The following is a 25579-nucleotide window of genomic DNA, read 5'->3' as shown; positions in this document are numbered from 1 at the left end:
ATGTCTCCGTTGTCTCAAGGCTTAAAAATTATTCTTCAACCTACATCCTCCCCTTCCTCTACTCCGATTGACGTGGATTTATCAAGTGACATCAATAAGGGATCATAGCTTTCACCTAGATTCACCTGGTCAGTCTAAGTCATAGAAAGAGCAGGCGTTCTTAGTGTTTTGTACACTTTATAAACACATAGCCCATACAAATGCATTGAATAACATTCAACACATGGAGCAACAGGGAGTAACCCCCCTCCCAAAAAAAAAATCTAAAGGAAGTTTGTTCTGAAGTGTCTGTGCTATATCTGAGAGATTTAAGATCAATAAGTTATTTCCCCCCCCCCCCCCGCATATATTTAACTAGTTCACTAGATTGAAACTGCTGAGGGAATGCTAGCCAACGTTAATTCCCACCATAATTCCCACCAGTTGAGTTCACCTAGCTAAGTGGACTGCAGTTGGTTTCTATAGAAGCTTTATAATTGCAAACTCAATTTTAAGAGCCGATTTCCGAGGCCCCACAAAAATCTGTCAGTTTAAGCTAGAGATATGTTTTCTTGCATTGGATGTGCATCAATCCACCGCATCTGGGGGGGGACTATCTGTTTTTCCATGTAGTGAATGTTATTCAATGTGTTTGTATGGGCTCATAGCATTTCTTTGTTTTTCTAAAGTGTACAAAACACTAAGAACACCTGCTTTTTCCATGACATAGCCTTCACCTAGATTCACCTGGTCAGTCTATGATCCCTTATTGATGTCACTTGATAAATCCACTTCAATTAGTGTAGAGGAAGGGGAGGATACGGTGAAAGGTGACAGAGCTAGAGTGGTGCTAGAGTGGTGCTTATCAGACCATGATACATCCCGAATATCGGTGTTCTCACAAAATCCTCTGTAGGATCTGAACGGTTAGACCTACAAACTAGTATGGAAAGATGAGACTCTCACGAACATGATGGTGTTCTCCATTTTGCTCTACGACAAGCGTCTTGGGACTCATCTGAAGTCCGTACAGCCAATTTGCCAACTTCTGTCTATAGCGTTCAAACAGTTTGGGCTACTCACTAAAATGATTTGTGAGACTCACAAACATGTACAGTACATGTCGGTTGTGTTGCCCATAGGCCTCACAAGACACGTTTGAAGGTCCCCCAGTACCAGTTGAAAAAATGTATAGAGGTACACTGTACATGGAGACGTTTTAGTGCCAGACATAAGGGGTTAAAACCTCTTTAGGATAGGGGACGGTTGCGTCCCACTTGGGCAAAAAACAGGGAAAATGCAGCGCGGCAAATTCAAAAAAATTATATAAAAATCAAACTTTCATTAAATAACATGTAAGATACTCAATTAAAGCTACACTCATTGTGAATCCAGGCAACATGTCAGATTTTAAAAAGGCTTTTCGGCGAAGGCATAAGAAGCTATTATCTGATGATAGCACAATAGTAAACAAAGAGGGTAGCATATTTCAACACTGCAGGCGCTACACAAAACGCAGAAATAAAATATAAAACATGCATTATCTTTGACAAGCTTCTTTTGTTGGCACTCCAATATGTCCCATAAACATCACAATTGGTCCTTTTGTTCGATTAATTCCGTCCATACAGTGGGGAGAACAAGTATTTGATACACTGCCGATTTTGCAGGTTTTCCTACTTACAAAGCATGTAGAGGTCTGTAATTTTTTATCATAGGGACACTTCAACTGTGAGAGACAGAATCTAAAACAAAAATCCAGAAAATCACATTGTATGATTTTTAAGTAAATAATTTGCATTTTATTGCATGACATAAGTATTTGATCACCTACCAACCAGTAAGAATTCCTGTTCTCACAGACCTGTTAGTTTTTCTTTAAGAATCCCTCCTGTTCTCCACTCATTACCTGTATTAACTGCACCTGTTTGAACTCGTTACCTGCATAAAAGACACCTGTCCACACACTCAATCAAACAGATTCCAACCTCTCCACAATGGCCAAGACCAGAGAGGGTGTAAGGACATCAGGGATAAAATTGTAGACCTGCACAAGGCTGGGATGGGCTACAGGACAATAGGCAAGCAGCTTGGTGAGAAGGCAACAACTGTTGGCGCAATTATTGGAAAATGGAAGAAGTTCAAGATGACGGTCAATCACCCTCGGTCTGGGGCTCCATGCAAGATCTCATCTCGTGGGGTATCAGTGATCATGAGGAAGGTGAGGGATCAGCCGAGAACTACACGGCAGGGCCTGGTCAATGACCTGAAGAGAGCTGGGACCACAGTCTCAAAGAAAACCATTAGTAACACTACGCCGTCATGGATTAAAATCCTGCAGCGCAAGCAAGGTCCCCCTGCTCAAGCCAGCGCATGTCCAGGCCCGTCTGAAGTTTGCCAATGACCATCTGGATGATCCAGAGGAGGAATGGGAGACGGTCATGTGGTCTGATGAGACAAAAATAGAGCTTTTTGGTCTAAACTCCACTCGCCGTGTTTGGAGGAAGAAGGATGAGTACAACCCCAAGAACACCATCCCAACCGTGAAGCATGGAGGTGAAAACATCATTCTTTGGGGATGCTTTTCTGCAAAGGGGACAGGATGACTGCACCGTATAGAGGGGAGGATGGATGGGGCCATGTATCGCAAGATCTTGGCCAACAACCTCCTTCCCTCAGTGAGAGCATTGAAGATAGGTCGTGGCTAGGTCTTCCAGCATGACAACGACCCGGAACACATAGCCAGGGCAACTAAGGAGTGGCTCTGTAAGAAGCATCTCAAGGTCCTGGAGTGGCCTAGCCAGTCTCCAGACCAGAACCCAATAGAAAATCGTTGGAGGGAGCTGAAAGACCGTATTGCCCAGCAACAGCCCCGAAACCTGAAGGATCTGGAGAAGGTCTGTATGGAGGAGTGGGCCAAAATCCCTGCTGCAGTGTGTGCAAACCTGGTCAAGAACTACAGGAAACGTATGATCTCTGTAATTGCAAACAAAGGATTCTGTACCAAATATTACATTCTGCTTTTCTGATGTATCAAATACTTATGTCATGCAATAAAATGCTAATTAATTACTTAAAAATCATACAATGTGATTTTCTGGATTTTTGTTTTTAGATTCCGTCTCTCACAGACCTCTACATGCTTTGCAAGTAGGAAAACCTGCAGAATCGGCAGTGTATCAAATACTTGTTCTCCCCACTGTATATATCCAAATGTCCATTTATTTGACGCGTTTGATCCAGAAAAAAACAGCTTCAAAAAACACAACTTCACTACAAAATATTTCAAAAGTTGCCTATAAACTTTGCCAAAATATTTCAAACTACTTTTGTAATCAATCAAATTGTAGACAGGTCTATCTGTGTTCAATACAAGAAGACAACAAACCATGCTACTTTTCACATCTTGCACACTCAACAGTGTTACCCAGTTCCTAGATGGCCTACTTCTTCATTGCACAAATGAATAACCTCAACCAAATTCCAGAGGCTGGTGACATCCAGTGGCAGCGGTAGGAACTGAAACCAGGTTCCTAAGAAATCTAATTTGCCAATGAGAACCAGTGAACAGACGGAGACCAAAAAAAACTATTTTGAAAGGTTAGTCCTTGGGGTTTTCCCTGCTACATAAGTTCTGTTATACTCACAGACATAATTCAAACAGTTCTAGAAACTTCAGAGTGTTTTCTATCCAAATCTACTAACAATATATATATTTTATATTCTTGGCATGAGTAGCAGGAAGTTGAAATTGGGCACGCTATTTATCCAAAAGTGAAAATGCTGCCCCCTATACCTTAATGCAGTTTGTGAATATGTTACGCCTGTGCAGGTTAAAACATTTTTTTTATGGGGCTCTATGCTCAGATAATCGCATCGTATTCTTTCGCAGTAAATCCTTTTTTAAATCTGACAACGCAGTTGGATTAGCAAGATTCTAGGCTTTCGATACATGTGAGACACTTGTATTTTCATTAATGTTTAATATGACTATTTATGTAGCGATCACCGTATGTTGTGGAATTTCAGCCCGCTAGCGGGTTCCGTGCGCAGAGAGGTTAAGCACAACTGTTACAGCAGATAAGATTGGAAATAGCTGTGTTGAAAACATCTTAACTCACTGCTTCCATGTTTACTGCTTTGCACGTGTCCACAAGGATCATAAACACGGGTGAAAATAGCAGAAGGGGCGGATTTGGCCGAGAGTTTCCTTTTGCGAGGGAGGAAACTTCGCTTCCTTCCTTCACACAACAGAAATCACAATTGTGAGTGTCATTCCCCCCAGAAGTTAAATGCAAAGTGACAACTTTTGCAATAATTTTACTTCTGGGAAACCGAGATTACCACTACTATAAGGTTTTTCAAATCCATAAATCATTGAAAACTGCTTTGATTTAAATGGTAAAGTAAACCTTTTTAAACTTTTACTACTACCACAAAAATCAAAATTAAAGAGTTAAAGAAAGTCCCATCAATTGTATTTCATTTACAATTATAATTTAGTCATTATTATTATTCTTGAGCATGCTACTCCTCTTCTTACACTGTTTAAGATAGAAACACTGTTCAAACTTTCAAACGTGTTGACTGGTCTCACTTGAGTTGCTTGTATACAACTTCTGATATATTTTATGCTTTTTAAAGCTAAGACACACTGGAAGGATTGTCAAATGTTTGCCTGCCGACAGTGCTTAGCACCTCTGAACAGAGTGTCAGCAGTCAATCTCTTTTGTGTTCACTCAGTCTTGTTAAAATACTCCAAACCAGAAGGTGGCAGTAGCGCTGTTTGGCATTGCATATCCATAAGTGTTAATTATGGTCTAGATTCAAAGCTACATATTCATTAGCTAGCATAACATAGCTAGCTTGCAAAGGTCACTGCACTAACTCGGTAACTAACACAGGCAGCTGTCTCATGGAAGCTCGCTAATACGTTGTAATTTAGTTATAATGTCAATACTAGCTACAGTGGGTAGCTAGCTTGGAGGAAGTATTTAGTATTGTGTGCATTGTGTCTGTGCACTTGGCCAGAAAATGTCATTTTTTAAATCTATTTTTTTGTTTGCTTTTCCACGTACAATCGGTAGGTTCTTCACTACCGAGTCGGCACGGGGCAGGTACCGCTTTATTTCTTGCAAGAGAAGCCTTCCACTGTGATAGGTATCTATCGGCAGTCTATTGGCAGTGAGATGCTCGGTGTGTTTCATGCTTTAGCTATTCAAGTCTTTATCGAGGACCATGTTGCATTTTAAGTAGGGGCCTATTTAGTTCAGATATAGTAGCCAATATTTCTTGTACCAGTCTTTACCCCTACCTGTTAGCTACACTGATAATAATGTAATTTATTTTAGTTACATATAGGCCTATGAATATAATTTTTTTTATCAGATATTCAAAGACAGATCATTCAGAACTAAAATCTCAAGCAGCAGTCATTTTACCAAGTGCAGGTGCAAATTCCTGTATTAATAGATCACAAGGTGGTCACTAATCTGGTCATCACAGCAACCTACCAGATGTTTTCCTGATATTACTGTGTATCAAGTTCACCTTCACTGGTGTAGTAGTCTATTTTACTACCACGCAGTAGCCTACATTACATTAGTAATACATTAGTAGCCTAGCCTACATGCGCGGGGAGATGAAGAGGTTGGCCTATACCCATAATGGCTGAGTCTGCATCTCAAAATACATTTTATGCTCGCATCGAGGCAAGCATCACTGAAGCATGCATGAGAGCCGTCAAGCAGACCATCTTAGTCCCTGTGCCCAAGGACTCGAAGGTAACCTGCCCAAATGATTACCATCCCATAGCACTCATGTCTGTAGCCACAAAGTGCTTTGAAAGGCTGGTCATCATCCCGGAAACCCTAGACCCACTCCAATTCACATTCCACCCCAACAGATCCACAGATGACACAATCTCAATCATGCTCCTGGACAAAAGGAACACCTTTGTGAGAATGCTGTTCATTGACTACAGCTCAGCGTTCAACACCATAGTGCCCACAAATCTCATCACTAAGCTAAGGATTTATGGGACTAAACACCTCCCTCTGCACCTGGATCCTGGACTTCATGACGGGCCGCACCCAGGTGGTAAGGGTAGGTAACAACACATCCGCCACGCTGATCCTCAACACTGGGGCCCCTCGGGTGCATGCTTAGTCCTGTCAGTGTGGTGCCAGGACAACAACAACCTCTCCCTCAATGTAGGCAAGACAAAGGAGCTGATTGTGGACTACAGGAAATTGCGGGCCGAACAGGCCCCCATTAACATCGACAGGGCTGTAGTGGAGCGGGTCGAGAGTTTCAAGGTTCTTGGTGTCTACATCCCCAACAAACTAACCAGATCCAAACACACCAAGACAGTCGTGAAGAGGGCACGACAGCACCTTTTCCCCCTCAGGAGACTGAAAATATCCTCAAAAAGTTCTACAGCTGCTTGATCGATAGCATCCTGACCGGTGGCATCACCGCCTGGCATGGCAACTGCTTGGCCTCCAACCGCAAGGCACTACAGAGGGTAGTGCTCACGGCCCAGTACATCACTGGGGCCAAGCTTCCTACAATCCATAACCTATATAATAGGAGATGTCTGAGGAAGGCCCCAAAAATTGCCAAGTCATACACTGTTCTCTCTGCTACCGCACAGCAAGCTGTACCAAGTCTAGGACCAAAAGGATCCTTAACAGCTTCTACCCCCAAGCCATAAGACTGCTGAACAATTCATCAAATGGCCACCGGACTATTTACATTGACCCCCCCCCCCCCCCCCCCCCCCACACCTTTGTTTCTACACTGCTGCTACTCGCTGTTTATTATCTACTTACATGTTCAAAATAACTAATTGACTCGGTACCGGTACCCCCTCGTTATTGTTATTTTGTATTGTATTACTTTCTATTTTTACTTTAGTTTATTTAGTAAATATTTTCATAACTCTTTCTTGAACTGCATTGTTGGTTAACGGCTTGTAGGTAAGCATTTCACAGTAAGGTCTACTGTTGTATTCGGAGCATGTGACAAATACAAATTGATTTGAAATGACACCCTATTCCCTATATTGTAAACTACTTTTGACTTGGGCCCTGGTCAAGAGTAATATGTAGGGAATAGGGTGTCATTTGGGACTCATCCATGGAGGCTGAGATTTGGACCACCATGGGGTTGACTCGTGTACCATTTCAAGAGGTGAGGTGGAGGAACCAAGACGATTAGGAGGTTAAATTAAGTTTAGTGAAAGATCAGACTGATTTAAGACAATTCAGAGGTAAGATTTGGAGAGATATAAGTGAATAAAAACTGATTATGATTATTCAGACATTTGGTGGGTTTAAAATTGTGGCAATACTTGGCCTTATATCAAGGGACAATGAGAGTCAGGGTTATAATGTACTGTAGCATCAAATGTTCCACTTTCGTTCAGTAACCAATCAGTGGTGGTATTGAAGTGGGAGTAGTAGTAGTGGTATAGACGGGTGGCAGTGGAGGCTGCTGAGGGAGGACAGCTCATAATAATGGCTGGAATGAAGTGTAATGGCTGGAATTGAGTGAATGGTATCAAACACAACCATGTGTTTGATTCCATTTACTCCATTCCGACCATTATTATGAGCCATCCTCCCCTCAGCAGCTTCCACTGACGGGTGGGTTGTTTGCCAATTAGCGAATTTTAGCCATATTGTGACCGTTCAGAATCCTAACAACACACAGCCTTCAGCCTCCAAGATGTGTGCGCATAATTTTTGCGAAGTTGTCATCCCACCCATCCATTGAACTTAAAGGTATGGTATGGTTGCAAAATGGTAACTTTCCCAACATGTCCAGGTCTTCCAGAAAGCCTGATTGGAAGATTCCCGGAACCAGAAGAAATAAGCAGGAAATACGGAATCGTTCAACCAGGATTTGTGGAAAACACTAGGAATTTGGGGGAAGTTACGAGAATTTTCCAACTCTAGGTGGTGCATTTCACAAATAGATCATTAATCTCACTCAATATATTTGAAGTCTAGCTCACTGAGGTACAGGGCCACTTCCCTAAAAGCCTATGAGACAGAGAGAGGAGGTACTCAAGGGGGGAAAAAACAAGTCCTGTTACAGCTGGAGGGGCACAGGGCAGATAGGCAGTCATTTGAACATTCCTGTCCATGGAAAAGGACAGCAAATGTAAACTGATCAGTTTCCCATAGAGATGAATACATCTGGATGCTGTCTCTTAGTCATGAAACACATAAATACTTTTCCTATCATAACTACCCCCAAGACCTTGCAGGGTGAGGTTGATATAGAATAGCCATACCAATAGCCATACCTCTGGCAATGTCACCCTATTTCCTTTATAGTGCACTACTTTTGACCAGGACCTATAAGGCTTAGACTAAAAGTAGTGCCATATATAGGGAATAGGGTTCCATTTGAGATGCAGATGGAGTCACTGTGTAATCCCTCTTATCTTTCCTTAATGGTCCTGGGCATCTGGGGCCTAGCTATCTAACCACTGATACCCTCTGCTCCGCAACCCAACCCTTCTGCCTGCCATCTTTCTTCAGAGCCCCAGGCTCTGGTACAATGCATACACAATGTTTATATGACTGTCATTCTGTTCTGACATTAAATATTAACACAGCTAAAAGGAAAAGTGGCTAACCACAGTCTTCAGGCTAACCATAGTCCTCAGTAGGGGTGTGCCGACTCGTATTCTTAATCGTATCTGTAAATTGACAGTCGGATCGGTTGATACTCGTGATCAGAAAAAAAAAACGGAAGTGTTTTAATATGACTAAATAGATTTTGGCAAAATACTACCCTGCATGTTCTCACTGCAAAAAATCAACAGATTTTTCACACACACACACACACACACACACACATACACACACACACACCTCCCCACGCTGCTCCGGGGAAGGGTGTGTGTGTGAAAAATCTGTTGATTTTTAGCAGTGAGAACATGCAGGGTAGTATTTTGCCAAAATCTATTTAGTCATATTAAAACACTTCCGTTTTTTTTTGTTGTGTGTGTGTGTGTGTGTGTGTGTGTGTGTGTGTGTGTGTGTGTGTGTGTGTGTGTGTGTGTGTGTCTGTGTGTGTGTGTGTGTGTGTGTGTGTGTGTGTGTGTGTGTGTGTGTGTGTGTGTGTGTGTGTGTGTGTGTGTGTGTGTGTGTGTGTGTGTGTGTGTGTGTGTGTGTGTGTGTGTATTTATGTATGTCTGTGTCCTTAACGTGCAGCGGACAGCCAAATTTCCTGGCACTAAGTCAGATTGCACATCAGCATTTCATCTGTTTTCCCTGCCCTTGCCCCACTAGTTAGATATTATGCACATTGATTGCTTGATAACAATTGTCCTTGCCATGTGATTCATATAGTAGCAGGCAGCAGCAATCTAAATGATCAGACCGAAAACATGCAGGAAAAAGTGATTGTGTCCAATTATGAAGCGAGTAGATGGAGAAATACTGCATCACTCTATCCAATCAGAGCAGCGTACAGTGTACAGCCCACCCTTCTCTCTACAGACAGGCAAACTAGCCATTTTTTTCCCCGATCAAGGATAATAAAAAAATACTCGATCATAATAGCATCCAGAATATTGCCCAAATTCGTTACGATACTTGTTTACTCCGCACACTTCCTCAGGCTAACCATAGATATGATACAACATGCTGAACTTGCCCACGAGCTACATATTTACCGCAACACACAGTGCCTTCATAAAGAATTCATACCCCTTGACTTATTCCACATTTTGTAGTGTTAAAGCCTGATTTCAAAATGGATTACATTTATCTGTTTTTCTCACCCATCTACAGTACACACAATACCCCATGATGACAAAGTTAATTCATGGGTGTTTCTCAATATGCATACTACCGTGCTCTACAATCTCATGTTCCCCCTATTGTATTACCTCACGCTTCACCTCGCCATTCACTGAACCTTCTTCCAACATATACACAAAGCAAACTTTTTACTTCATAATTATCAGCTAGATATGTGAATTGTAATAATCTAGCTAGTTAAACAGGCAAAGATGACCTAAAACCAATGTTATCCAAGGTAGATGTAATTTATTTTGTGGGTATCCACCAATTCTTTGTGGCTAGATAGCTAGCCGGTTAGCCCTATTGACTTACTATGGACTTCACTGAACCATCTTCCAGCCAGAACAACAATGGCAGTAGAAATGAAACAAGATATACACAAGCAACCATTTTACTTCATAACTATCAGCTAGCTATATGTGAATCATAATTATCTAGCTCACCAGATATTTAACAGGCAAAAATTACCTAATAATAATATTTTTAAAGTTAGATGTCAATTCTTCGTGGGTAGGTAGCTAACAATTCTTTGTGGCTATCTGGCTAGATAACAGTACTAGATAAACCTATTTATTCATTATGGACTTGCAATCTAAAGTATGTAGGCAGGTAAACATGCCACAATTAACACTGCATGTATTTATTAATGTATCAAGACAAAATATTGTAGTCAAGCAACATACGATATGTGAATAAGCATCGTTTCATTCCGAAGTTGGAGTGTATTTTCTCTCGTTTCAGCTCAAATAACTGCCACCATTGATTGAAAAAAAAATGTAATTTTTATGTGGTCGAGTCATGTTTCTTTGCATACTTTCCATTGAAGCTTGCATTGACGCATGCTTCAAAATATGTACAAACGGAGCCCTCTATGCTTCGCTTCGCATACTTTGATTTGGACTCCGACGCTCCCATGCTCCAAATTGTGTGCTCAGAGCACGATAGTAAGCATTTTGAGGAACACTGCAGTTTAGAAAATATATTGAAAATGAAATACAGAAATGTCTCATTTACATACTGTAAGTATTCACACCCCTTTGCTATGAGACTCCAAATTGAGCTCTGGTGCATCCAATTTCCTTTGAGCATCCTTGCGGTGTCATTATAACTTGAATGGAGTCCACCTATGGCCAATTCAATTGTTTGGACATGATTTAGAAGGAAACACACCTGTCTATATAAGGTCCCACAGTTGACACTGCATGTCAGAGTAGAAACTATATCATGAAGTCCAAGGAACTGTCCTTAGATATCCGAGATATAAGGCTCATCACAATTCTATCTGGGTAATGGTATAAAATAATTTCTAGAGTGTTGAAAGAGAACAGTGGTCTCCATCATTTAGAAATTGAAGAAGATATGGAACTATCCAGACTCTCCCTAGTTCTGCCCATCCAACCAAACTGAGCATCTGGCAAGAAGGACCTTGGTCAGGGAGGTGACCAACAGCCCAATGACCATTCTGACAGAACTACAGAGTTCCTTGGCTGAGATGGGAGAACCTGCCAGAAGGAGAAGTCTCTACAGCACTTCACCAATCTGGGCTTTATGGTAGAGTGGCCAGATGGAAGCAACTCCTGAGAAAAAGGCACATGACTCTGAGATCGTAAGGCAAAATATTATGTTGTCTGATGAGACAAAAATGTAACTCTTTGCTATGTCTGGAGAAAACCAGGCACAGCTCATCACCCTTTTAACACCATCCCAATGGTGGTGGCAGCATGCTATGGGGATGCTTTTCAGCGGCAGGGACTGGGAGACTGGTAAGGATAGAGGGAACAATGAATGGAGCAAAATACAAGCAAAGTCTTGACGAGAACCTGCTTCATAGTGTAAATGACCTCCAACAGGACAATGACCCCGAACATAGAGCCAATGCAACACTGAAATGGCTTCAGATCAAGAATGTGAAAGTCCTTGAGTGGCCCAGCCATAGCTCAGACTTGAATCCCATTGAAAATCTGTCGAAAGACTTGAAGACTGCTGTCCCCATCTAACTTAACAGAGCTTGAGAAAATCTGCAAGGAAGAATGGGAGAAAATCACCAAATCCAGATGTGCAAAGCTGATACAGACGACTCAAAGCAGTAATAGGGGGTGTGAATACTTATGTAAATTAGATATTTCTGTATTTCGTTTTCAATACATTTGCTAAAATGTCTAAAAACACGTTCATTTTGTCATGATGGGTTATTGTGTTTAGATGGGTGAGAAAATATACTTAATCAATGTTGAATTCAGGCTTTAACACAAGAAAATGTGAAATAAGTCAAGGGGTATGAATACTTTCTAAAGGCGCATCCCACTAGGCAAGAACTGGTTGAATCAGCATTGTCATTTCAATAACAAAAAAATCTATGTGATAATGTTGAATCAACGTGAAAAATTGATTGGATTTGTAAAAAGTCATCAACGTAAGGGAATTTTGTCTTTCACACAACTTTTAACCTAAATCCAATGTCATGGTGATCTTTTTTGTTGAATTCACGTTACTTGACAACTCAACCAAATGTAAATAAAAATAGACGTTGAACTGATGTCTGTGCCCATATATTATTGTTTTTAACAACCACCTTCTTTCTTTTGATGTCTCTTTTGATCTTAGCTATCAGGACCAAGATCAAGGAGGTGAGACGGGAAGGCATGGACCGCAAGGTAATTCTGCAGAAGAGGAAGAAGCCATTGAAACTGGGAAACCTAAAGAAGAATGACCTAAAAAAGCTGGTTCTGTACCTGAAGAATGGAGCCGACTGCCCTTGCCAGCAGCTGGATAACTTGGGCAACACTTACCTGATCATGGGGCGCAAGGTGGACACCCAGTTCCTCCTGACGGGCATCCACAAGTGGGACAAGTCCAGCAAAGAGTTCAAAAAGGCCATCAAGAAACTCAAGACACACAAGTGTCCAGCTTTCGAGAATGTCTTTAAATAATCAGACCCAACTTTTTTAGAAGCATCTCATCGTACACAAGAACTTGCACAACCAACAATCCACATTTTGTTTTTGTTCATATATCTATATAAACTGTATATCTTTCTATATTTACAGTCCTGCTTTACATTTTTCCACCATCCATTTTGCAGTGGAGCGTTGTGATCATTGAGACCTCCTGCGATAGTGGTTTCCAGTTATCTGAAAAAGTTAATGACACTGCACCCTCTTCCTCCTCTATTGAAACCATTTCCACTTCGTGTATGTAGATACTTGTGTTACACACTCCCTGAATGTGCAGTAAAAATACCACAATTCAGTGAGTTCTGCTGAAGTGGATGGACTTGCTTCTCTTGCTCTGAACATGGATAAGTAGATAATAGAATCATCAATTAGATCACATTGAATAGATTATACAGAATCAATGATAACTGGTATTTTAGCTTTAAAAGCCACATTATAGAGGAGGCATGGATAGGGTCATTGAATAACTTATTGATGATATTATGATAGCGTGCCTTCACCTGATTGTCTCATCAAAATAATGACTGCACTACAGTTGATATTAAGAATGTCGTCCTCTTTTCAGTTGCCTCATTTGTTTGACATTTTCTTTGACTTTAACAAATATATACAAATGTCAATCCAATCAATTCCAGAACATCAACTGCATCATCTGAGTGAAAATACCTTTTGCCTAATGGTACAGTATATTAATTGTACTGTGTGCCAAACTCTGTATGTTATAATGCATGCATTGTTCGGTGTTTCAATTCAATTGTACGACAGTCTCTTGAGTGGCCACTCTGGTATAGAATAATTAAATAAATCCCTTGTATTTGTATATGATGTCAGATAATATTTGACCAAACATTTTCTTATTGTTTTTTGTTAATGCAGTCTTCAATTGCTGTCCCTCCAGATTGATGTTTATTAAGTTTGTGACAACTTTGAAAGTGCATATAGTTGCTTAACAAATCTGTATTTTTAATTGTTTTGTTCAGTATTGATGGTACATCTTAGCACTGTCACATTAAATTACAGATTTTTTTTTATGGCTGCAGTGCATTGCTGCCCGTTATGTACATACACATTTTACATAAATATAGAAAACAATGATATGTTGTCTGGAATGCTCTTTCCATTTCAGATTGTGTGACCTATACTATTTTTGTGGAGATATTACTCCCAGTACTGCTTGCTCTCAAGCAGTTAAAGCTGGAATGAAGTATCAGGTGTGGCTAGTATTTCAATGATACCCACAGCTTATACAACACAGTAATAAAATGGGAAAGCACTGTAACGGCTGTTGGAAGGAGTGGAGGACCAAGGTGCAGCGTGGTACATGTTCATCTTTATTATCTGAACTGAACACTGATTAACAAAAAAAACAACGAAGAGAACGAACGAAACCGAAACAGTTCTGTCTGGTGCAGAAAGACACGAAACAGAAAACAACTACCCACACCACACAGGTGGGAAAAGGCTACCTAAGTATGGTTCTCAATCAGAGACAACGATAGACAGCTGCCACTGATTGAGAACCACACCTGGCCAAACACACAGAAATAGAAAACATAGAACCCACAACATAGAATGCCCACCCCAACTCATGCCCTGACCAAACCAAAATAGAGACATAAAATGATCTCTAAGGTCAGGGCGTGACAACCACATACATGGCACAGTACTATACAGTTTATTTTTTGGAATATCAGCTTCCTGCGTGTAATGTCTATAATGATTTTCAAACCTCCAAACTATTTGCACATGATGAGAATTCTTGGCTATGCTTGTACAGCTTGAGATTTTTTCAGTTCTAAGATTTAAGCATACTGTGGATATCACCCATCTTGGATTTTTTTCATATTGTTGCGTTACAAAGTGGGATTGAAATAGATTTAATTGTGATTTATTTTGTCATTGATCTACACAAAATACTCCATAATGCCAAATTGAAAAGAAAATTCTAAAAAAAATGTACAAAACAAATTATAAATAAAGCATAGTCTTTGCATAAATATTCACCCCTTTGCTTAGGCAAACCTAAATTAGTTCAGGAGTAACTTTCAGATCTCCCCAAGGAGATGTGGGTGTGGAGTCAGGCGCAGGAGAAACAAGTTCCGAAGAAAAGGGCGTTTTATTCAACCAGCTCAAAAATAACAGGACACCGGACTACAGCAGTAGCCACGAAACCCCACTCAGACACACTCCAGAGAAAAACCACCTGCTAAACATGAACTAATGAAAACGAAACCCAAACTCACTGAGTGTCAAACGAAAAATAATCCCGCTCAAAACCCCAAAGGAAATGTCGAGATAAATACCCCCCCTAATTAACCAAAATGAAACCAGGTGAAACACAAAACAGACATAACCAAAAGAAAAGGAAAAAGGATCGGTGGCAGCTAGTAGACCGACGACGACGACCGCCGAGCGCCGCCCGCAGGGAGAGGAACATTTGACTTAACAAATCAAAATAATTTACATGGACTCCCTCACTCTGTAAAATAATAGGGGTTGGCATGATTTTTGAATGACTACCCCTTCCTCTGTCCCCTATACATACAGCATGTAAGGTCCTTCACTCAATTATTGCATTTCAAGCAAAGATTCAACTACAAAGACCAGGGAGCTTTTCGAAAGCCTCAAAAAATGGCAGTGATTGGTAGATGGGCAACAATAACAAATCAGACATTGAATATCTCTTTAGCATGTTCAAGTTAAGAATTATGCTGTGGATGATGTATTAAACCACCCAGACACATCAAAGGTACAGTCATCCTTTTGAACTGAGCCGCAGGACAGGAATGAAACTGCTCAGGGATGTCACCACGAGGCCATTGTTGATTTTAAAATGGCTACATAGTTCAATGGCTGGGAGAGGAATTCACATTTCAGCAGGACAATAACCTACAACACAAGGCCAAATCTACATTGGTTGCTTGCCAAGAAGACAGTGAACGTTCCAGTGAGTGGCCAAGTTACAATTTGGACTTAAATGTGCTTTAAAATCTATTGCAATACTTGGAAATTGCTTTCATGCCATGATCCCCAACACCTTGACAGAAGAAAATAAAGGGCAAACATTGCACAGTCCAGGTGTGCAAAGCTCTTAGAGACTTACCTAATAAGACATGCAGCTGTAATTGCTGCTAAAGGTGTTTCTAACATGTATTGGTGAATTCTTATCTAATGAAGGTACTGTATATTAGTGTTTTATTTGTCATTAATCTTGTAAAAAAAAATCTTGCACTTTGACATTACAGAGTGTTTTGTGTAGTGTTGACAAATGACAATTAAATACATTTTCATCCCACTTTGTAACACAATAAAATGTGAAGAAATCCAAGTGGGGTGAGTACTTCCGATAGGTAGTGTATATGTAGACCGTGGTACAATCTAGACCTTCCGAAGGGCTCTGCTCCGTGGCGACCTGAGGCTTGTGTGTTTGCCGTTTTGTGAAAGTATTCACAGGGCCATAAACAACATTTCCTAACGGGATGGTAAAGTCATTATCTCATCTTACACGCTGACACAAACCTGAGCCCTCACACATACTGTATGCATCATGTACGCAATGGGTTAACATACTGAACTTTCGTTTTAATGCTCATGCTGACTTAATTGTCAGGGATCTGCAGCTTCCGTATAATTAGTTCCACTTCATGAGGAGGACCTCAGTTATCGCTGGCAGCTATGTATGAAGAGACTTTTAGCATTGACACTGCTCTTAAGAGTAGCCTAGCAGTCTATCTTAAAATAAGTGTGAAGTCTTAACGTTCAGTCAACTTTAATATGATGTGATGCACGTTATCTGATGCTGTAAAGACAGAAACAGGAGATCCTATGCCAGACAGAATAACTTGTGGGAGTTCAAAGTCAGTCTTCATCATGGCATGCAGGACTGTCTTGGCTGTCAAACAGATTGGAGTTGTTCTTGGTGGATCCATTTTTACATCTCCATATTTATAGAAAGAATTGATCTCTCATGCGTGCTGTTTTGATTTATTTTCTTGAGACCTTGTTTTTCAAAGTATACAGATTCTTGTCTCTTCCACTAACTGAATGTTAGTGTGGTTTCTGTGGTTTCACAGGCTGTTGGGCGCCTGGTATGTTGTGTATATTATACAAAATCAATTGAGATATACATCATTAACAACTCATGTTGAGAGTGAAATGCTGAGGGAATAAAGCAACACTGTCTAATCAATTGTCAAAATGAAATTATTTGTTTGCAGAAGATTGTGCAGATTTGGCATGTTTCCCGTGGTGCACAAGGTTTTAAAATGGGCGAGGTCATTCCACTCAACACTGGAACAATAACATAACGTCTTTACACATACGCACTACACTGTCAATATAAAAACAAGAAAATAAAAGTATGGAAATGCATGCGCTCTATTGTAAGTCGCTCTGGATAAGGGCGTCTGCTAAATTACTCAAATGTAAATGTTATCTTCACGCTAAGGGTTGGATGAGTCTTACAGATCCGTCCGCTGTGAAAGAAATAAACGGCTGGGGAAGAATGTATTTTTCATGGTATGGAATTGTTCCGTTTAGAGAGGTGCCCAGGCTGCACATTTGGGAGACAATCTGCCCTCCTCGCCACATCTGTAGCCTTATGGTAATTACTATCTGTTGTTGTCAGGATGCAACTCCACGCCCTTACATTAACTGGAGGAAACCATAAAGTGTTATTTAGACTTTTTTTGGCAGCAAATGGGTCGTTGTAACCGAAGAGTGTTTTCTCTTTTCTTTACCATGGCTGAGCCTGCAGGTTTTTAAAAGTAAGGCAGTTAGTTCTCTGTTCTTCATCCACGTAAGGGCCTTCAAAGACATCAAAACCATTCCTCGAACTCCAGTAAAAAACATTCTTTGTGTTTAATGGTATAGCTGTATTCTCTTGTTTTATGGAGCCCCATCAGTAACCAACAACATAAAAGGGTCATTTTAGGTGTTTGGAGTAGGCACCCATCCATGATATAAGCAGCCGTAAAATAAACTACACCAAGACATGTGAGACAAGAGAGGGAATCATGCTGAACGGTAAATCATGCACATGACTTCCACAGTACTTACATTTCAAATAAATGTTGGTTATTAATTTGGTGCTCATATATTTCGTTTTTTCACAAATGTTCAAGTGTGTATTAAAACACATACAGTTGAAGTCGGAAGTTTACATACACCTTAGCCAAATACATTTAAACTCAGTTTTTCACAATCCTTGACATTTAATAGTAGTAAAAATTCCCTGTTAGGTCAGTTAGGATCACCACCTTATTTTTAGAATGTGAAATGTCAGAATAATAGTAGAGAGAATTATTTAGTTCAGCTTTTATTTTTTTTTCATCACATTCCTAATGGGTCAGAAGTTTACATACACTCAATCCCATAGAAATGTTGTGGGCAGAACTGAAAAAGCGTGTGCAAGCAAGGAGGCCTACAGACCTGACTCAGTTAAACCAGCTCTGTCAGGAGGAATGGGCCAAAATTCTCCCAACTTATTGTGGGAAGTTTGTGGAAGGCTACCTGAAACGTTTGACCCAAGTTGAAAAATGTAAAGGCAATGCGACCAAATACTAATTGAGGTCAGGGCTTTGTGATGGCCACTCCAATACCTTGACTTTGTTGTCATTTCACCATTTTGCCACAACTTTGGAAGGTATGCTTGGGGTCATTGTCCATTTGGAAGACCCATTTGCGACCAAGCTTTAACTTCCTGACTGATGTCTTGAGATGTTGCTTCAATATAGCCACATAATTTTCCTACCTCATGATGCTATCTATTTTGTGAAGTGCACCAGTCCCTCCTGCAGCAAAGCACCCCCACAACATGATGATGGTGTTCTTCAGGTTGCAAGCCTCCCCCTTTCTCCTCCAAACATAACAATGGTGATTATGGCCAAACAGTTCTTTTTTTGTTTCATCAGATCAGAGGAAATGTTTCCAAAAATGTCGATCTCTGTCCCCATGTTTAGTTACAAACCGTAGTCAGACTTTTTTTTATGGCGGTTTTGGAGCTGTGGCTTCTTCCTTGCTGAGCGGCCTTTCAGGTTATGTCGATATTTTACGACTCATTTTACTGTGGATATAGATACTTTTGTACCTGTTTCCTTCAGCATCTTCACAAGGTCCTTTGTTGTTGTTCTGGGTTTGATTTTCACTTTTTGCACCAAAGTACGTTCATCTCTAGGAGACAGAACACGTCCCCTTCCTGAGCGATATGACGACTGTGTGGTGCCATGGTGTTTATAATATTGTTTGTACAGATGAACGTGGTACCTTCAGGCGTTTGGAAATTGCTCCCAAGGATGAACCAGACTTGTGGAGGTCTACAAATTGTTTTCTGAGGTCTTGGCTGATTTCTTTTGATTTTCCCAAGATCTCAAGCAAAGAGGTACTGTTTGAAGGTAGGCCTTGAAATACATCCACAGGTACACAACCAATTGACTCAAATGATGTCAATTAGCCTATCAGAAGCTTCTAAAGCCATGACATAATTTTCTGTAATTTTCCAAGCTGTTTAAAGGCACGGTCAACTTAGTGTATGTAAACTTCTGACCCACTGGAATTGTGATACAGTGAATTATAAGTGAAATAATTTGTCTGTAAACAATTGTAGATGTAGAAAAGTAGATGTCCTAACCGACTTGCCCAAACTATTATTTGTTAACAATAAATGTGTGGAGTGGTTGAAAAACGGGTTTTAATGACTCCAACCTAAGGGTATGTAATCTTCCGACTTCAACTGTATGTGAATTGAGTTTGTTTTTATATCCCAAGTCTTCCTGAGACACCCTCAGAGAGTGGGGTCACAGCCAGCCATTTTAAATGGCAACCTTGAAGCAATTAAGATTAAGTGCCTTGCTCTAAGGAAAAATAGACACATGTTTCACCTTGTCAACTCTAGGATTCGAACTTGCGGCCTTTGGGTTACTGGCCCAGTCTACCTGCCGCCCAATAAGCTTTTGGTGTTCTTTTCTTGCAGTTGAACAACACCTTTTTACAGCCATGAACCGACCGTATACAATATACATGTTCCAATGAACAATGAAGCTTCAACAGAGGTGGTCTGCTCTCCGCTGTGTACTCTGCTTTGCCCATCTGGCATGCAAACCTCTCACCAGAACCATGTTGCACAATCCAAAACATTGTCATACAAACACAATGTAATAGATATGTAATAGGTAGTATCTGTATCCTAGTTTCAAACAGCTATTCTGATGTTGTTTTCCTGGGATTGTCTACAGCATTCTAACATGGGAGGAATAGGTTAATACAGGCTGCATTTTGGGCCAGGCGTAGAATTCTTGGAATGGAGTCAATTTGGCAGATCATTCATATTAATCTCACTACTTTTGACCAACTCAGGCCTCCAAGGCACTTTCTTTTCTGGACTTGTAATAGTTTTAAATGTTTCCTTGTTGTTCTCAGAAGCATCTAATCATGCATTTAAACTTCTGCATTTGCTCAAGCAGACAGCAACGAATGACCCTCTGTTAAAACACGGGAGGTGTTTCTCTCAAACATGAGGCTAGCATTTGAGATGGTTCACAGCGAGAAGGGGGATGTTGAAGCAAACTCACTGCACCAACTGCCATGTGTTTTTGAGTAATAGCCGTTCAGTTTAAGAGTATGATGTCATGGTAGGTTTGTTGTTCCAGTAACCATATTCCTTCATTCCGTCCTGTTTCTGCTCTCTCACACGATAGGATTCCCGACATACATGAAAGATTGTTACATTGCCATGTCATTTACAGGGAATAAAATATTAGCAGTAAAAATATAAAACATTAGGTCAGTGTAAGCTACACACTCCACCCCTCCAGTTGAAGTTAAAATGGTTGGCTCTGAAGAATCTGTATCCTCGTGAAGTAAAACATTAGCACTGTGAAGTTTGATTCATTTATAGAACTCCTCTTTGTCAGCTTTCAACATGAAGTTACCTGTAACAATCTCTCAGTGATTATTTTCCTCACTGTCACCGAGCACTGGGCAAGGCAAATGCAAATAAGCACCTCTGAGTAAAGTGTGGTGATGCCAATGTCAACCCAGTCATTTTATTTTTGGAAGCTCTTCTATATTTGTCACCAGTATGACCAACCACCCCCAAAATTCCAGACGGACTTGTTCAAATATTTGGGTAAAAATACGAGACTGAATAATTTCTCAGTGAAAAATGCATCAATCCTGTCTAAACTACAGCAATGAAAATCTGAATAATTCCTTTGCAGCTGCAGTGTCAGATGGTATGATGTTGATGGGAGATTCTATTTATGTAAATGTGTGCAAATGTAATAGCCTGGTCCCAGATCTGTTTACGCTGACTTGAGATCTGACTTGAGTCTAGCACACCTGAGTGTGTGTTGTCTTCAATGACCACTGATCTGAAAAGGACTGGGTATGTTGAGGCAATGTAGGCAAAACTAAATTCTGATAGCTGTAGCATATTACATAGCAGGTGATAGAATTCAAGGATCACTTTTGTATTGTGGAATCTGAAATCTTTTATTTTTCAAAAAGTAATGTATTCCAAGTAGGCATGTTCATTTTACACACTAGATAAATGAATTTCTTCACATTTTGCAATATGACTTTTTGTGTTCAGGGACACAGCAGACACTTTGACCACACCACGCCTTACATACAGCCAGTTATTTGAGATGACATTAGACCATGCAGCCCACATGAAGTTGATGAATGCAGCTACATGTAGAAGACATGTTTATAATCTCCTATAGGTCTTCTATGTTTTGTCCAGAGAGCACAGTAGCCACATGAGGAAATTCATTACTTTCAAGCAGCCTACCCCATGTTGACATCATAAAGTTCAGTTATTGCTCTAATGTGTTCCGCAGCTTTGCATGTCAACAATTTTAAGGGAATTTCCTAAACAATCTTCCAACAGAGAAACCACCAACAGCTGTTGCATAATGGGGTGAGCAGAGCCATCTTACATCTTTATTGATACTAAACCTAATACTCGTACTAAAAGTGAAGACAAAAAAAGGCATTTTTATGGCAGTAGTTCGATGTGCAGTCTCATTCATCCGTAACTTACTTTGCATATATTTCCTTTTTCTATAAATTAGTGCTGATTTAGATCCATGTATGTGTCTCAAATTGCACCCTATTACATATTTAGTGCACTACTTTTAACCAGGGAGGCTGTGTACTAAATAGAGAATAGGATGCAATTTGGGATGCACACCATGTTTTCTCTTGTTTCAGTTTTCATCCCTGAGAGGTAGCTACACTGAGAGGTCTACTTCTCCTCACATCACATCTGCAGGGCTGCTCTGCTCTGCACAGTGATTAGTCTCCATGTCTACTCTACCTTCGCCTTCCAAAACAGCTTTGAACTCCAGCCGCCTGGTTGCTTTATCTTGATATATTTATGAAAAAAAGACAGCTTTATAGTTTTTTCCATCTGAAATTAACATTCAGCACATTACATATGTACTTTTCCATCTTGGCTGCATCTCTTTGGAACAGGACAAAGTTATAGGTGGTCTTTAAAAACATTAACAGAATCAGTAGCTGTAATCATGAAAGGGCATGATGTATAATTTCCATAGGCAGCAGTGAAGAGTGCACATGACACAGAGATGATTTGCAGGTACCACAAATGAAAAATGACTGTATGTAGGCTATACCATAGCCAAGTCATAAACTACATGCAGGCTATACCATAGACCAGTCATGAACTAAATGTAGACCATATCATAGACCACTCATGAAATTAAGTTTAAATTCAAAACACTTCACCATTTCATCACAAATGTATACTTCAACTTGAAATGTTGCCCTGTACATTACTGTAGTGTGGTTTATGGTCAAATTTATCATTGACTTCATCTTATTTGGATTATTTCCTATTATATGTCAATTCTGATTATACATTATTTCAGAAAGTTAACATTCACTAGTATGTCTTTGTGTGTTATTGTCAGTGTTGGGGAGTAGTGAACTAGATGTAATTCTACTAGTAGTTTAACTACATTCTACAGTAGCTTGGTGGTAGTTGAGCAACATTCATATCTAGGTAGTGTTTTCGCTAGATAATTACCCGTTTAGCAATGTAGTGGTCTAGCTAACTACTGGAACTACAAGCTGCTTTTATGGCAAAATAACATTTGGTTGAAGAAGGCATCAGACCTGTCTAATTCTCACTTGATACATGTGTTTAATAGGCTATATTATACATTCTGTTAACATATGACACCAAAGTGATTTGTTCTAACCATTTGTAATCTGTTGGCAGATTCGCACGGGACAAAAATTATGTACACTACAGTTAAAAAATTTGGAATCACTTAGAAATGTCCTTGTTTTTGAAAGAAAATCACATTTTCTGTTCATTGAAATAACATCAAATTGATCAGAAATACAGTGTAGGAATTGTTAATGTTGTAAATGACTATTATAGCTGGAAACGGCTGATTTTGTATGGAATATCTACATAGGCGTTGCGGTATCCCAGGAGGTATACCCCGGGGGATGGTAATAGAGGGGAGGTACGTGAGGCAACGTTGGCTCCCTCTGCTGGGAATACGGGAGCTGGGCACACCAACATTGACAGCTCTAAGTGGAGGTAATTTGAGGAAAGTGCCAACCAGACGTGGAGGCCAAATGAAAGGAGCACAGGGGCACACCGCAACGGAGAACGGGGAGAGACCGACACCAAGCGAAAGGAGAGAAGAAGGACCGAGCAAAACCTCAGTGATTTTTCTTAGTAAAGTTGTTTTTGCGGACTAAAGCCTCCCTGTCTCTGTGTCAATCTCTGTACGCTCAACCCAACACCCCACGGTTTACCACAGCGTACAGAGGCCCGTTTTAACCAACCATCGCTTCTGTGTTTCAATGGCACGTTGTGTTAGCTAATCCAAGTTTATAATTTTAAAAGGCTTATTGATCATTAGAAAACCCTTTTGCATGTTAGCACAGCTGAAAACTGTTGTCCTGATTAAAGAAGCAATACAGCTGGCCTTCTTTAGACTAGTTGAGTATCTGGAGCATCAGCATTTGTGGGAGGCAAATACAGGCTCAAAATGGCCAGAAACAAAGAACTTTCTTCTGAAACTTGTCAGTCTATTCTTGTTCTGAGAAATGAAGGCTATTCCATGCGAGAAATTGCCAAGAAACTGAAGATCTCATACAAAGCTGTGTTCTACTCCCTTCACAGAACAGCGCAAACTGTCTCTAACCAGAATAGAAAGAGGAGTGGGAGGCCCCGGTGCACCACTGTGCAAGAGGACAAGTACATTAGAGTGTCTGGTTTGAGAAACAGATGCCTCACAAGTCCTCAACTGACAGCTTCATTAAATAGTACCCGCAAAACACCAGTCTCAACTTCAACAGTGAAGAGGCGACTCTGGGATGCTGGCCTTCTAGGCAGAGTTCCTCTGTCCAGTGTTTGTGTTCTTATGCCCATCTTAATCTTATTTTTTTATTGGCCAGTCTGAGATATGGCCTTTTCCCTGTAGATGTTGAGACTGGTGTTTTGCGGGTACTATTTAATGAAGCTGACAGTTGAGGACTCATTTATGACATCAACAATGTCTACACTGTATTTCTGATCAATTTGATGTTATTTTAATGGACAAAAAAAATTGCTTTTCTTTCAAAAACAAGAACATTTCTAAGTGACCCCAAACTTTTGAACGGTAGTGTATGTGATGTTTTGTGCCTGTGCTCGTGCTCATAATTACATTTCAGATTGATGTATGATAGTTTTTCACAAAGTAGTTTGGATGTAGTGAACTACTTTTTCAAAATAACTAACTATAGTTAAACTATATTTTTCTTAAGGATAGCTTTAGTGTAACTTTTCTTCCAGTGTGAAGTAATTGGTAGCTTGGTGAACTATCATTTCAGAGTAGCTTCCCCAACACTGGTTATTATACCATGTAGTTCAATTTATGAGTAAATAATACAAAGTACATTTTCTCTCTAAATTCTATTCTCAGCCTGGGGGGTGGTGGGCTCCACAAGAGGAACATGCACATTTTGATCATTTACAACATTACACTTTTCCCCATGCCAGATGGAGCAGGGAAGTGAAACAGTTAGCTTTCTAGAAATACACCATAAACATTACATATGGTAATGGGATTGTTTAGTGTGTGAGAGGAAATTAGAATGGTAGCTTTGCCCTTACGTAAACAATTATTTTAGCTGGCTCTAACATATATTGACTGTCTGCGTGGCTTGGTTGGTTGAATAACCTAGCATGTTGGAGAAATTGGTGTCATAGTTTGAGTGAATGTCTGTGTAATCAAAAAGAATGGGCTAACGTGTAGTTTGAGATATGAGCATCTATCAACAGATATCACTGTAATAAATTGTTCTGTTGTTTAACCTTTTGTGCTTTGCTTAATAGTTTAATCTAGAATCATGGCTCAGGCAAAGCTGATATAACAATTGCCTCCCAGAATGCTATCTGCGATGGGAATATCAAGCCTGAGCACAGCTCTCCGACATCCAGATGCTTTGTTAGCAATATGTCAGTTGATTCTACACTTCTTGGTTCTTCTGATTAAGAAAACAAGAAATCATGAACAATTACCAAAACGCACATAAATTAAATGTCAGAATGATATTTAATTGGGAGTATATTCCAACACACTTAAAATAAAAATCCCTTGAGGCCTCTTTCCCTCTCACACACACACTCTCTCTCTCTCTCTCTCTCTCTCTCTCACAGTTGGAGTTGTTAAGAACTGTTCAACATTCGTTTGTTTTTATAGTAGGGGCGGCAGGTAGCCTAGTAGTTAGAGCGTTGGGCCAGTAACTGAAAGGTTGGTGGATCGAATCCCTGAGCTGCCATGGTCAAAATCT

General features: G+C 40.2%; 1 protein-coding gene across 1 annotated transcript in view; it reads left to right on the top strand.

Moving 5' to 3' along the window:
• The window catches only part of LOC110536277 (secreted frizzled-related protein 1), a 34192-nt gene extending 20340 nt beyond the window's left edge, over nt 1-13852 (top strand). The window contains exon 3 of the mRNA XM_021621974.2: nt 12408-13852. Coding sequence (XP_021477649.1) covers nt 12408-12733 — 326 coding nt within the window. The 3' untranslated portion in view covers nt 12734-13852. The remainder of the gene's footprint in view (nt 1-12407) is intronic.
• The last annotated feature ends 11727 nt before the right edge of the window (nt 13853-25579 follow it).

The sequence above is a fragment of the Oncorhynchus mykiss genome, chromosome 11 (assembly GCF_013265735.2).
Source record: "Oncorhynchus mykiss isolate Arlee chromosome 11, USDA_OmykA_1.1, whole genome shotgun sequence".
Taxonomy (NCBI): domain Eukaryota; kingdom Metazoa; phylum Chordata; class Actinopteri; order Salmoniformes; family Salmonidae; genus Oncorhynchus; species Oncorhynchus mykiss.
The sequence above is the reverse complement of the archived record's forward strand: the minus strand, read 5'-3'. Positions and strand labels throughout refer to the sequence as shown.